Raw genomic sequence first — 15,092 nt, 5'->3', positions numbered from 1 at the left:
GAGTGATTTCTAGCTTTTTGTCTCTCTGTCTTTCTGGTGAGTGTACATGCCCTATAGCAAAAACCTCTCAAAAAAAATGTTGAATTTATCAAAATAATTTTTGTCTTACTGGTCTCAGGTTTTATGTCTTATCAAAAAGTTTTTCTCGGGATTTTCTTCCTTCCCTTTCCCTTTTTTCCCGTCCCTTTCTTTCACTGCCAGAGGGCATGAATGAGAGAGTGAAAGAGATAATGAAAAAAGTACCCTTTAATATGGCACAGTCATGTTGCAGTCCTTTTTTTCTCATTTCATCATCCGTGAGGATTTTGGGTACACATGCACGTTTGCCTGGTGTGATTTTCAAGCTGCCATGGCTGAGATTTTAATTGTGGTTGGCTATGGGATCTGACTCCCTCCACATAGAGACCAACTGCTGCACTCTGTGGCTGGCTCATCTCAGGATTTCTTTAAGAATTAAAAAGATGGGTCCAATGGTAATGTAGTGGTTAAGGTAGTTGGGTTCCATGTGGCCAATTGCATGGTTCAAATTCCAGAGCAGCTGGCTTGAAAGACATGCTGGGCTTGTTTGCCGGTGTGACCAAAATCCCAAGAGGAACATGGAGGAGAAGGGATTGTGGCATGACCATCTCCCTTAGGAGATGCTTTCTCTTCCTTCCTCCCCCGCCCCAGGGATTACACATTTTCTGTTATAAAAAATTTTTAAAATGAAAAGAGGGATGGACCAGCAGGTGGCGTGATGGTTAAGGTGCTTGGACATTTCCACGTGGCTAACCATGGTTTGAGTTCCAAACCTACCTGGTGGTTTGCTTTCTCACCCCTCCCCCCATGTGTCTGTCTCTGGTCAAATTAAAATAAATAAAATTAAATAAATAATTATTTAAAAAAATGAAAAGGGGAGGACTGGCCTCATAGTGTAGTGTTTAAGCACCATGTAGAGGAAACTGTCTCCCATGTGATTGACTGTGTTTGACTCTCACTTGGTGGCCGCACTAGCGCATGAATATGCACATGCCCAGGCACCTGATGAGATGGAAAAGTGGAGGATAAAGGGATTGTAGTGTGACCAGGCCCTGTCGGGTGTGTGCATGCATGTGCTCTCTCTTTCTGTTATAGCTCATGCTTGTGCATACACATATTTTATCGAAGAGTTTTTTTTTTTTTTAAAAATTAGATTCATAGGGAATTTATTTTTCAGTATAAAGCCTATTTTCCCCCCGGTAAGTTCCATTAATTTGTCATGGCTTTTAAAAAATGTATGTATTAACAAGTTAAGATAGCTTTTTACTTATTTATGAAGCCATGTCAATACCTCTAAAGAGCTAATTGTGCAGAAGTACACACAATTAGCTCTTTGGAATGGAAATGGAAATTAATTAATTTTTTTACCCATCCCAGGAGAACTTGCTATGTAAAGGAGTCTTCTGGTATGTTAGTTCATTAAGTTTTGGGATCTTTTTTAAAATGCAAGTAAGTTCTTAGTTTATCTCCTTAAGTTTATACAGTTTTTCTAAAATGGTTGTACATGTTTGATGATTTTTTTTTTGTGTAAAATTACAGGATTTATAGTGACTTGTTAAAGGCTTGGGATAGGAATAGTTAAACTAGATTTTAGAAAGGTGATTTAGATATTCCAGAATGACTTTCTTTACAGTGATTGAAAGAAGGGTAGATACAGAATCTTAGAAGATATTAGGAATATTTTAGAGATGAAAAAAAAATCATTCTTGTATTTTATTTACAAGTATATATTCACTTGATTAAAGAATTATTATTATTACTATTTTTTTTTGTATTTGCTTTTTAGGATGGGAAGGCCATTGTGACTATATGGTGACTACAGTTACCTTACTACTGAGTTTTCTACTGGAATCATGGAGGAGAAACAGATAATATTGGCCAATCAAGATGGTGGGACAGTGGCAGGAGCAGCATCTACCTTCTTTGTCATCTTAAAACAGCCAGGAAATGGTAAAACTGATCAAGGAATTTTGGTTGCTAATCAGGATGCCTGTGCTTTAGCTAGTAGTGTGTCATCACCAGAAAAATCTAAAGGGAAGATTTGCCTTCCAGCTGATTGTACTGTAGGAGGGATCACTGTCACCCTCGATAATAATAGTATGTGGAATGAGTTCTATCATCGAAGCACAGAGATGATTCTAACTAAACAGGGAAGACGTATGTTTCCATATTGTCGTTATTGGATAACAGGTTTAGATTCAAATTTGAAGTATATCCTTGTCATGGATATATCTCCTGTGGATAATCATCGTTACAAGTGGAACGGTCGTTGGTGGGAACCCAGCGGAAAGGCTGAGCCCCATGTTTTGGGGAGAGTTTTTATTCATCCAGAATCTCCTTCTACAGGTCATTACTGGATGCACCAACCAGTATCTTTCTATAAACTCAAACTTACCAACAATACACTGGACCAGGAAGGGCATATCATCTTGCACTCTATGCATCGCTACCTGCCAAGGCTTCATTTGGTACCTGCAGAAAAGGCTATGGAAGTGATACAGTTAAATGGTCCTGGTGTTCATACTTTTACCTTCCCACAGACTGAATTCTTTGCAGTAACAGCTTATCAGAACATTCAGATTACCCAGCTGAAAATAGATTACAATCCATTTGCCAAAGGCTTCCGGGATGATGGGCTGAATAGTAAGCCCCAGAGAGATGGAAAACAAAAGAACAACTCTGACCAAGAAGGGAATAGTGTTACCAGTTCTCCTGGTCATCGGGTCCGTCATACAGAAAATGAAGGGTTAGAGATACAGCCAAGTGATTTGGATCCTATGTCAAGGGATCATGAAACATCAGGCAAGGGTTTGGAGAAGCCTTCCTTTAATATAAAACGAGACTTTCTTCATTTTGTGGGTACTGATTCAGCACTTGGTGAAGTTTCTCAGTTGAAGCAGGAGATTTCTGAAAGGTGGGCAGTTATTTTTCTTTTCTTAGAAATTAGAGTTTGACCACATTTTAGATTTAACACATTGGTTCTGTGACATGCTATATACATTGGTACTTGTAATGTAATCTACTATAAAAATGTTATCACAACTACTACTTTCTGTGAAGTGACAGTTCATTTTCCTATAATAAATATCATTTGGGTTCAGGATCTGGAATTGTAGGCTAATTGAGTAACTTATTAGAATGGGGATCTTTTACTCATTTATATTTAGAATATTCCATATATAGGAAACTAATAATAAATTGAGGAAGGGAAGAGAAATAACCCCAGATCTTAACTGAAATAAAACTTATCCAAATGAGGTGCAAACATGGATTCAAAGTAAACACATCTATTATTTATGAATTTACTGTCCTATTGATGTGCTAGCCCATAAAGAGCCCAAACGAAAAACATGATGTAGGTTATTATATGTTGAAATAGCATATTCTGTTTCTTTTTTAAAAAATCATCTCATATAAACTGAACCTTTGAACCCATTCCCTTTATTTTTGGGGAGATTTTTGCTGTAGGGCACGTTTCCTTGCTGGAGAGACAGACGGAAAGTGAGAAATTACCCCCTGGGGCGATGGCCATGCCACAATCTTCTCCATTCTCTTCCGGGTATTTTGGTCATTGCGTGCACACACACACACTCAGTATGAGTTTTAAGCTGCCAGGTTTGGGACTTGAACTGAGGTCAACCTTGTGGGGAGTCCAGCAATATAACCATTATGCCATTTGCTGGCCCCCCTTTGTACCCTTTGACCAACATCTCCCCATTTTTCTCACCCTCTGGCTACCATCATTCTATTCTTTTATGAGTACTTGGCAGTATATCTTTTTCTGTATCTTGCTTATTTTACTTAGCATAATCTCTTCAAGCTTCACCTGTGTCACAGTTGGCAGAATTTTCTTTTTTTAAGGCCCATCAATATTTCATTGAAAAAATAGTATCACATTTTTTCCCACTAATTCATTAGTGGACACTTAGATTTTTTTTCAATTTCTTGACTACTGTGTGTAATGCTGTTGTTTCTTTTTATTCAAATTTGCCATATTTTGAGTGTTCAGGAGAAGTAAAGCCCAGCCACTATTTTTTTTTTTTTTTTTTAATAATTTTTGCCAGAAGGTGCCTGTGCTCACTGGATGGGGAGGGGAAGAAGTAAGAAAGCACCTCCCTGGGGAATGGTCACACCACAGTCCATTCTGTTTTATTTCTCCTCCTATTTTGCACATGTGCCATAGGGTCAGGCATTTGAACAGCACGGGTGGCAATGTAGACTTGAATAGCACTGTCTGCTGTGTGGAATCCAGCTACCTGAACCACCAGGTTGTGGGCTAGCCCTGGCTACCTTTGCCTTCCTTTTCTTTTTTTGCCTCTCTATTATCAACTATTTTTTTAAAAGAATTATTTTATTTAACTTTATTTATTCTAATTTGACTAGAGAAGGGGGGGGGGAGAGACAGACAGACAGAAAGAGGAAAAGTGAAAAAGCAAGCCACCAAATCCAGGACTTGAACCCTAGTTGGCCCCATGGGAGTCCAGTGCCCTTAACCACCACGTCACTTGCTGGCCCCTCAACTATTATTAAGTTTAGAATCCCCATGCTTATGAATTTCCCTTGCTTAGTCAAAAATCAGATTAGTACTTTTCATCTTTATGCAGGGGATAGGGATAGTATTTAACTAGTATACAGGATGTTTTTGTAAAGGGGTAAAGATTTTTTTCCATTTATACTTTACATAGTACACAGTGATTTTTTTTCCCTGTTTTTCTGTTTTGCTATAGGGAGCATGTACTTTCCAGAGAGAGAAAGACAGAGGGAGAGGGGAAAAAAAAAACAACCGTCAGGGCCAGCAAGTGGCATGGAGGTTAAAGGTGCTGGACTCCCACATGGCCGACCACGGTTCAAGTCTCGGATCTGGTGGCTTGGATTCTCACTTCCTCTCTGTCTGTCTCTCTCTGATCAAACTGGAAAATAATAATGATAATTATAATAAATAAAGTTAAATAAAATAATTCAAAAAAACAAAAAACAAAACTACCCTCGACGGGACCTGGTTGTCTCACAATCCTTTTTCTTCCAGTTCTTCCTATCAAAATCATGGGCAGCCACATGATAGTTTTCTTTTTTTCCCCTTCCCTTTCCCTAGGCAGGATTAAAAAAAAAAAAAAAAACCAAAAAAACAGTCCACTCCTGAAAGGTAGGAGTGGGCTGACCTGAGGTTGGATACTAGCCTTTGTGCATTTTCTTTTTTCACTTGCATTCCCTTTTTTGTAGTAATTTCTTTTTTACTGTTAATTTAAGCACCAGTTTCATGGACAGCATTTTGATATGGGTTCTCCTAATGTGTATTTTAGTACCTGTACATATCTTTCTATGGCCTCTGTTAAGTTACATTGTATTGTCTACTTATCTGTCTCCTGTACTATCCTGTGAATTTCTTAAGTGAAGAGACCAGTGCTGTACTTATTTTGCTAACCCTTGTGTCCAGCAAAATGTTTGTTACTGCTAGGCATTCAGTAAATGGTGACTGAATGAGTTATCAGTAGCTCTTAAGGCTTTCTTAGTGTATTTCAGAATGACTAGTATTGCCATATACTAATACATAGTGTTATTTGTTGCATTGACTACACACTGCCACAAAAGTACTAGAGGGCATGTGCACATGCCAAAGGAAGAGGGAGAATGGTAACACCTCCTCCCATAAGACTTGGTCATGCATGTTGCAATTCTTTTTCCTTCTTTTCTTCATTCCTGGCACATGTGTACACACCCCCAGCATGTTTTTCAAGCCATAGAGACTAGGATTCAAACTGTGATCAGCCATGTCGGTGCACAGCACTAAACCACAGTGTTGTGGGGCTGGCCCAGTCCTTTTCTTTAGTTAATTGGAATATAATTCAGTGATTTTAGCCGTATACTTACATAGGTATTCTTTCACCTAATTTATGTGGAGTAGAGGAGAATTCTTAGAAGGTGAAGAAGCTTAATTGCTTATAAAGTTTTCCAGTAAGTTCAAATTATATCCATTATGCTTAAAGATTTTTTCCCCTCATAGGGTGCAGACTTGCTGGGGGCAGAGAGAAAGAGACAAAAAGAGGGAAAGTGAGAAAGCACCCACCTGGGAGGATGGCTATACCATAGTCCCTTCTCCATTTTCTTCTTGGGATTTTGGGAATGTATGCATATGTGCACAGTGTATTTTTCAAGTTGCTGGGTCCAGGACTCAAACTGTGTATTTGGCCATGTGGGATCCATCCACCTTAATCATTACATCACCAGCTGGCCTTCTTTGTAAAGTTTCTTTTTTTTAAATAGAGATTTTTGCTATAGGGCGTGTACTCTCACCAGAGAAGCAGAGAGAGAAAGTGAGACAGAAAGCGAGAAATCACTCCTCATTGGAGATGGCCACACCTCAATCCCTTTTCCTCCATTCTCCTCTTGGGATTTTGGGCATGCACACACATCCGGTGTGAGTTAAAAGTTGCCAGGTCCAGGACTTGAACTGTGGTGATCACATAGAAGTCCAGTGCTTTAACCACTAAGCCACCTGCTAGTCCAGCAAGTTTAATTTCTCAGGAGGAAGATGTGGTTATTGCAGTAGCAGTCAAGATCGAGTCTCACTAGATGGTTCTTTTTTTTTTTTTTAAGAGATTTTTTTCTATAGAGCATGTATGCTCACCAGAAACACACAGAGAGACAGAGAGAAAGTAATGACCACTCAATCTCTTCTCCATTCTCCTGTCAGGATTTTGGGGACACACACACACACACACACACACACTCACTCACTCACTCACACATGGGCCCTGCATGAGTTTCAAGCTGCGGGGTCTGGGACCCAAACTGTGGTCAGCCATATGGGAGCCTAGCACCTTGATGCCACCTGCTGGCCCCATCCCACGGTTCTTAGCTACTGCAAACAAAATTTAGGTCATGTGATAAATGAAAAGAAAATACTTTTCTCATTTTTTGTTAAGTGAAATTTACTTCTTTCATGAGAGGAAAGGAAAAGGGGACAGAGAGAAAGACAGGCAGATGGATGGACAAGCACTCTCAGCAAGATCTCATTCCTGATTCTTCCCCAGCCTTTTCAGTCACCCATGATCACAGGTACATTGTCATGTGTCCAAAGTGGACAGGTCATTCGAGGACTAGAACTCTGACATCCATATGGCTTCCACCACTGCAAAGTAGAGACTTACCACTGTATCCCTGTGCTTGAGCTTAGTCTGTGATCCATCTTGAATTCATTTTTGCATATGGCAGGAAGGGTCAAGATTCTTATTTTCCCATGCAGATACACAGGTGCTCTAGAATCCATTATTGAAAAGATTTTACTGGTGCTTTCAAAAATCAAGGGACTATATAGGTGAATCTGTTTCTGGATAAATTCTGTTTAGTTGATTTATTTGCCCATTATTTGCCAGTACTGTTCTTTTTATTTAATTTGCCTGAGGGCATGTGCACAAATTATAGAGTGACAGAAGGAGAAAGAGAAAGCATATCATTTGGGGACAGTCACACTGCAATCTTTTTTCTTCTATTTCTTCATCCTGTCAGGGTTTTGGGCAGGCACACACTCGCATCTGGCTTGTTTTTCAAATTGGGGTCCGGACTTGAACCATGTGGTTGGCCTTATGAGATCTGGCTTTCCTTAACTACTAAGTTGTAGGGCTGGCCCTGCTATACTGTTTTGATGACAGTAGGTTTATATATTGGAATCAGGTTGTGTAAACTTTCATCTTTCATCCCCTAGGATTTTTCTGATTATTCTAGTTTTTTGGTATTGCCACACAAATTTTAGCCTCAACTTGTTTCTTTTATTTTTTTTGGAGAGGTTTTTGCTATAGGGCACGTACGCTTGCCAGAAAGACAGAGAGAGACAGAAAGCGAGAAATCACCCCTCAGGGGGGATGGCCACGCCACAATCCCTGCTCCTCCATTCTCCTCTCGGGATCTTGGGCATGCACGCACACGCGCCCAGTGTGAGTTTAAGCCACTGGGTCTGGGACTCGAACCGCGGTCAACTACGTGGGAGTCCAGCGACATAGCCATTACGCTAACTGCTGGTCCCTGAGAATGTTCTTGTCTTTCCTTCCCACATGAAGGATAATCTTGCCAGGTAAGGTATTGGTTGAAATTGCCTTTCCCTTAATACTTTGAATATATTTTCCCATTCTTTCCTTGCTTGCATTGTTTTCAATGAGAGGTCTGCTATTAGCCTTATGAGATGTGCTTTGTAGGTAACTTGCCATTTTTCTCTTGCCAATCTTTTTTTTTCTGGAGAGGTTTTCACTTACAGGGCGCGTGTGCTCGCCAGACAGACAGAGAGAGACATAGAGACAGAAAGTGAGAAATCACCCCCCAGGGGGGATGGTCACGCCACAGTCCCTTCTCCATTCTCCTCTCGGGATCTTGGGCACGCACGCACACGTGCCCAGCGTGAGTTCCAAGCCACTGGGTCCGGGACGTGAACCGTGGTCAACTACGTGGGAGTCCAGCAACACGGCCATTATGCTATCTGCTGGTTCCCTCTCTTGCCAATCTTAATATCTTGTCTTTGTCTATGGTTTTAGTCAATCTGACTGTAATGTGTCTTGAAGAAAGAAGATCTTCTTGGGTTGATTCTATTGGGGTCCTTTATATTTCTTGGGACTGAATCTTTGAGTGCCTCTCTAGGTTTGGGAAGTTTTCTTGCAGGATTTTATGGAATAGATTATCAATGCCCTTATGAGTCTCTTCGCCTTCTGGGATACCAGTTATATGGATGTTTGGACGTTTGATGGTATCTAGTATTTCTCGTATATTATTCTCATTTTTTTTGGCAATTTTCTCAGTCTTCATGGTGGATTTATCTAGGCCAGCAATTTTCTTTTCTACGTCTGAGATTCTATTTCTGTATAATCTAGTCTGCTTTTAAAACTTTCAAGGGAGATTTTGACTTCCTATATTACAGCCTTCATCTTTAACAGGTCCATTTGATTCTTTTTAAATTGTGTAATTCTTCTTTTAAATCTTGGAAGAATTTCCTTACCTCCTATAACTCATCAGCTCCTTTCTCCTGCCTCTTTCGCAGTTCATTGTCTCTCTTCTCTTCCACCTCTGTTAGCTTTGTCATTATGAATAATCTAAATTCTTCATTAGACATTTCCATGATTTCCATTGAACAGTCTGTGGATGAAGAGGAGTTATTCTTTTCCCTTGGAGGAGAGAGATTTTCTTGCTTTCCCACAGTTCTTGTGGCCCTGTGGTGTTTTCTAGCCAATTGATGGATGGTGTGTTTCTTCCTAATTCTTGAAGTTCAATCTGAGCACCCAGGAGCGTGCAGAAAGAGGTGATCAGGACTCTCTTTGCCGTTCCATTTTTATCCCTTTGTGCAGCAGATTCAGTGGATATCGAATATGTTAACCCTAATAGTATTTGGATGTTTGGTTATGGTTCCCTTAGATCCATCTAAAAACTCAGTGAATGGATATTTTTTGTTTTTTTTTTAGGAGAGTTTTTTTTTGCTATAGGGTGCGCGCGCTCGCCAAACAGACAGAGAGACAGAAAGTGAGAGATCACCCCCCAGGGGGGATGGCCACGCTGCAATCCCTTCTCCTCCATTCTCCTCTCGGGATCTTGGGCACACACGCACACGCTTCTGGCGTGAGTTTAAGCCACCGGGTCCAGGACACAAACCGCGGTCGACTACATGGGAATCCAGCGACATAGCCATTACGCTAACTGCTGGTTCCAGTGAATGGATATTGAGGAGCAGAGTGAAGAGATAAAAGAAACAGAGGGAGAGGAAAAAAAAAAGAGAGAGAGAAAAGGAAGGGGGAAAAAAAAGAGAAAACAACCAAAATAATTTTTTTTTTTTTAAAAAATTTTTAAAGGAAAAATTAAAAAAAAAAAAAAAAAAGAGAGAAGACAGAGGCAGACAGAGACAGAGAGAAGGCTAGAGGGGCTCCCTACCATTCAGGTTTATGGGCTGGAGGCTGAATTATCAGTAGGAAGAAAACTCCGTTTCTCTTTTTTTCCCTGAAATCACTAGTTCTCAGGAGCCATGGAGGAGTTTTCTTCTGAAGACCTGCCCTTTGCCTCTCCATTTGAGTTTGTGGGCTGGAGGCTGAATTATCAGTAGAAAATCTTTATTTCTCCTTTTCTCTGAAATCACTAGTGCTTAGGAGCTATGGAGGAGATGTTCTTAAGTTTTTGCTATAGAATATGTACTTGCCAGAGACAGAGACAGAAAGACAGAGATAGAGGGAAAGTGAGAAATCAGTCCCCAAGGTGTTTGGCCATGCCACAGTTCCTTTTCCATTTTCCTCTCAGGATTTTGGGTATATATACACACGTGCCTGGCATAATTTCAAGCCATCAGGTCTGGGACTCAAATCCTGGTTGGCCATGTGGGAACCCTGTGCCTTAATTACCACACTACCTACTGACCCCCAAATCACTTCTGTGATCCCAAAATATGTGGGGATTTCTTCCTATCAACAAATAAGGCCTTCTGCAGCAGACACTAGCTGGGTGTCCTCTAATTCAGTTGTGATACACTATACCTGAGATAATGTCATATGCCACAGGTTGAGGACTGATTGCCACAAGACTGCAATCACCAATCTTTTTTTTTTTTTTTTTTTTTAAGAGATTTTCACTGTAGGGCACGTGCGCTCGCCAGACAGACAGAGAGAGACATAGAGACAGAAAGCGAGAAATCACCCCCCAGGGGGGATGGTCACGCCGCAATCCCTTCTCCTCCATTCTCCTCTTGGGATCTTGGGCACGCACGCACACGCGCCTGGCGTGAGTTTTTTTTAAGCCACCGGGTCCGGGACACGAACCACGGTCGACTACGTGGGAGTCCAGTGACATAGCCATTACGCTAACTGCTGGTTCCCCAATCACCAATCTTAAGTCCAGGCTCCAGCACTCTGACCAACTAGCTACAGGTTAATGTTTTTACATTGTCTTCTTTGGGTCTAATTAATTTGCTAAAGCTGCTCACCAAATTCAGGGAAACACATTTGCCAGTTTATTGGATAATTTAAAGGAAACAGATACTAGCCCATGCCATTTCATGGCACAGAGGTAATGCACTGGTCAGGAGAAGCTGGATCCCATATGGCAACTGCTGTTTTGAAGCTCAGAGTGAGATAGGCAGGATATTCACTCGAGTTCCCGGGATCCTGTAGACTCGAGGACTGAAAGAAGGGGATCCTCACATGATTGGACCATTTGCAAGGTGTTCTTCCCCTCCCTTCTCTCTTCCTCTTGCCCTGTTCTATCGTGAATAAAGAAAAAAGAGAAAAAATAAGAAAACAAATAACCAGATGAAGAGATATGTAGGGCAGAGTCTGGCAGGGTCATGAGTTTAGGCACTTCTATCCTCTTGGAGTTTGAGTGTGCTTAGCAAGTGAATGAGTTATTGTTCATCTTTCTGTAAGACTCCATGTGTTTAGCTATCCAGACACTTTCCAAGACCTTGTTTTGGGGTTTTTTTTTTTTTGGAGAGGTTTTTGCTATAGGGCGCGTGTGCTCACCAGAGAGAGAGAGACAGAGAGACAGAAAGCGAGAAATCACCCCCCCCCAGGGGGGATGGCCACGCCGCAGTCCCTTCTCCATTCTCCTCTTGTGATCTTGGACACGCACACACACACACCCAGCGTGAGTTTAAGCCACTGGGTCCGGGACTCGAACTGTGGTCGACTACATGGGAGTCCAGCGACATAGCCGTTACGCTAACAGCTGGTCCCTTGTTTTGGGGCTTTTTATGAAACATGTCATGTTTTTCTCACATGTCCTTTTTCATCCTTGTTTCCATTGGGATTGAGTTTTTCAAATTCCATTTATTTGTATTGCCTATTAGCTTAATAGCCATTTTTGTATTTTTCTTAGTACTTTTGTTACTCTATGTGGGCTGTTGTACCAAATATTATAGATTGGCTGAAAAGTTCAAAATCAAGGTTCTAGTAGTGTTTGGTTTCTGGTGGCTCATCCTAGTTTGCAGATAGGTAGCTGTCTTTCTTATGGTTTTTCTCTTTCTCTTTCTGTTTTTTTTTTTTTTTTTTTTAACTTTCTCTCTCTCTCTCTCTCTTTATAAGGCCACAGTTCTGTTATATTAGACCCCTGCTCTTATGATCTCATTTAATCTTAACTACTTTCTGAAGATCCTGTCTCCATGTTTGGGATTAGGGCTTTAACATATGAATTTCATAGGAAAACAATGCAGTTCATAGCAGTGGTTATAGAGATAAAATACAAGGGGGTCCTCAAAATGTTCATAGAAAAGTGAATATTATGAAAAAAAAAACTATACATGGATTTCAGAATTTTTCCACCACAAAAACTAGTATGTTAATTCCATTTCTCTATGAACTTTTTTTTTTTTTTGGAGAGGTTTTCACTATAGGGGGTGTGCCATCTCCAGACAGAGACAGAGAGACAGAAAGTGAGAAATCACCCCCCAGGGGGGATGGTCACGCCACAATCCCTTCTCCTCCATTCTCCTCTCGGGATCTTGGGCATGCACGCACACGCGCCCGGCGTGAGTTTTAAGCCACTGGGTCCAGGACGCGAACCGTGGTCGACTACGTGGGAGCTCAGCGACATAGCCATTATGCTAACCGCTGGTTCCCTGAACTTTTTTTTTTTTTTTTTTGAGAGGTTCTCACTATAGGGCGCGTGCGCTCGCCAGACAGACAGAGACATAGAGACAGAAAGCGAGAAATCACCCCCCAGAGGGCATGGTCACGCCTCAATCCCTTCTCCTCCATTCTCCGCTGGGGATCCTGGGCACGCACGGACACGCGTCCGGCGTGAGTTTCAAGCCACCGGGTCCGGGACTCGAACCGCGGTCGACTACGTGGGAGCCCAGCGACATAGCCATTACGCTAACTGCTAGTTCCCTCCCTGAACTTTTTAAAGTCTCCATGTGCATCCTTTACTTACCAAGTACAGTTATATTTTATTGATTAATTTTCTGTCAGTCCAGAGAACTTCCTTTATTTCTTCTTTTTTTTTGTTATTTATTTTCATTAATTTTTTTTGCTGTAGGGTGCATATGCTTGCCAGATATACACAGAGGGAAGTGAGAACTCTCCAGAGAGGATGACCACCTGAAATCCCTTCTGTTATTCTCCCTTTGAGATTCTGGGCATGGACATGATCATAACCCAGTGTGTTTTTCAAGCCACTGAGTTCAGGACTCCCAAGTGGGGTTCCAGCTGCCACTTCCTTAAGCACTGTGCCCTTTTTTTTTTTTAAGAAAAATTTTTTTTAAAAGATACACTTTTGCTATAGGGTGTGTGTGCTTGCCAGAGAGTCAGAGACAGAGAGACAAAAGCGAGAAATGGCTACACCGCAATCCCTTCTCCATTCTCTCAGGATTTTAGACATGCACACACACAAGCCCAGCATGAATTTTTAGTCACTGGGTCCGGGACTCAAACTGCAATCAGCTTCTTGAGAGCTCAGCGACATAACCATTATGCCATCTGCTGGGTCCATGCCCCTTTTTTTTTTTTTTTAAAGTTCTTTTGTGAGAAAGAGAGAGACAGACAGAGAGACAAGCACCTCCCAATAAGATCTTTTTTTTTTTTTTTTTTTTAAAGGTTTTTTCTAAAGGGTGCGTGCACCAGACAGAGAGACAGAGAGACAGAAAACAGGAAATCACCCCCCGGGGGGGTGGCCACGCCACAATCCATTCTCTTCTCGGGATCTTGGGCATGCATGCACACGCGCCCGGCGTGAGTTTAAGCCACCGGGTCCGGGACTTGAACCGCGGTCGACTACGTGGGAGCCCAGCGACATAGCCATTACGCTAACTGCTGGTCCCCCCAGTAGGATCTTATACTGTAATCTCCCCCAGGATTTTATACTAGAATCCCACTATAAGCTCTTCCAGTCAACTAAGATCATGGGCACAAGCATCCACATCCCACTTAAATTTTTTTTGTTGTTTATATGCTTGTTCGATGAATCAAACAGGCACTTCCAGCACAAGCTTGATGCTATGATCTAGATTATGGGCATAGGCATACCTGGAGCACTCAGGGAGGTTTCAGGATGAGAACCTGAAACCCTCCCAAGAGGGTCAGCCTTGCAAAGCATGGTGTTACTGCCACCCCATTTTCTCACCACCTTTTTATTATTTTTTTTGTTTGTTTTTCTCCTTTTTTTTTTTTTTTTTTAGAAATCTCCAACTTAAATTTATTTATTTATTTATTTGTTTGTTTATTTGATTTGTTCAGAGAGGGACAGAGTGAGAGAGAAAAAGGGAAACAGAAAGCAAGCTGCCAGGTCTGAGACCTGAACTGCAGGCAGCCACGTAGGAGTCCAGCACCCTTAAGTATCATGCCGCCTGCTGGCTCCTTTATTTTATTTTTTAAAGAGATTTGTGCTATAGTACGTATGTCTTACTGTGTGTGGGGGGGGAGACAGGGAGACAGAAAATAAGAAATCACCCCCCAGGAGGATAGCCCTGCCACAGTCTGTACCCCATTCTCCTCTCTTGAGATTTTGGGCATGCATGCACAGGGGCTTAGCTTGAGTTTCAAGCTTCTGGGTCTGGAACTTGAACTGTGGTTCATTACATGGGAGTCCAGTGCCTTAACCACTACACCATCTCCTGTCCCCGCACCTTTTTATTTATTAAACTTAAAAACTTGAGATATTTCACATATAATGAGAATCCATTCTTTTAAAGTATATATAGTACTATGGTTTTCAGTGTATTCACAGAATTCTGCAGGCATTACTACAGTCAGTTATAGGACATTTACATCACCCCAGAATAAATTCCATGCCCTCTACTAGTCAGTCACTTTTCATTTTTCCTCAACCACTGCCTAACCCTACCCAACCATATGTTATCATGACCCTTTTTGTCTTTATAGATGTGCCTGTTCTGGACATTTCATACAAATTAAATTAAAGGATATATGGTATTTGTGCTTTGCTTGTTTTACTTAGAGCACTGTTTTCAAGGTTAATCCATGTTGCAGAGTGTATCTATAAATATATATATTTGAGAGGTTTTTGCTAGAGGGTGTGTGCGCTGGCCAGAGAGAGACAAAGAGACAGTGAGAAATCACCCCCCCCCCGGGGGGGGATGGCCACTCCACAGCCTCTTTTCCCCC

General features: G+C 41.5%; 1 protein-coding gene across 19 annotated transcripts in view; it reads left to right on the top strand.

Annotated features, from left to right (window-relative positions):
- The window catches only part of MGA (MAX dimerization protein MGA), a 146,570-nt gene that overhangs the window by 64,199 nt on the left and 67,279 nt on the right, over positions 1–15,092 (top strand). For 18 of the 19 annotated variants that reach the window (XM_027775801.1, XM_027775800.1, XM_027775812.1 and 15 more), the window contains exon 2: positions 1,805–2,932. In XM_027775801.1, coding sequence (XP_027631602.1) covers positions 1,872–2,932 — 1,061 coding nt within the window. In that variant the 5' untranslated portion in view covers positions 1,805–1,871. The remainder of the gene's footprint in view (positions 1–1,804; positions 2,933–15,092) is intronic. The other variant, XM_027775809.1, reaches the window with a different exon arrangement.

The sequence above is a fragment of the Tupaia chinensis genome, unplaced genomic scaffold (genome assembly GCF_000334495.1).
Source record: "Tupaia chinensis unplaced genomic scaffold, TupChi_1.0 Scaffold000605_1, whole genome shotgun sequence".
Lineage (NCBI taxonomy): Eukaryota > Metazoa > Chordata > Mammalia > Scandentia > Tupaiidae > Tupaia > Tupaia belangeri.
The sequence above is the reverse complement of the archived record's forward strand: the minus strand, read 5'-3'. Positions and strand labels throughout refer to the sequence as shown.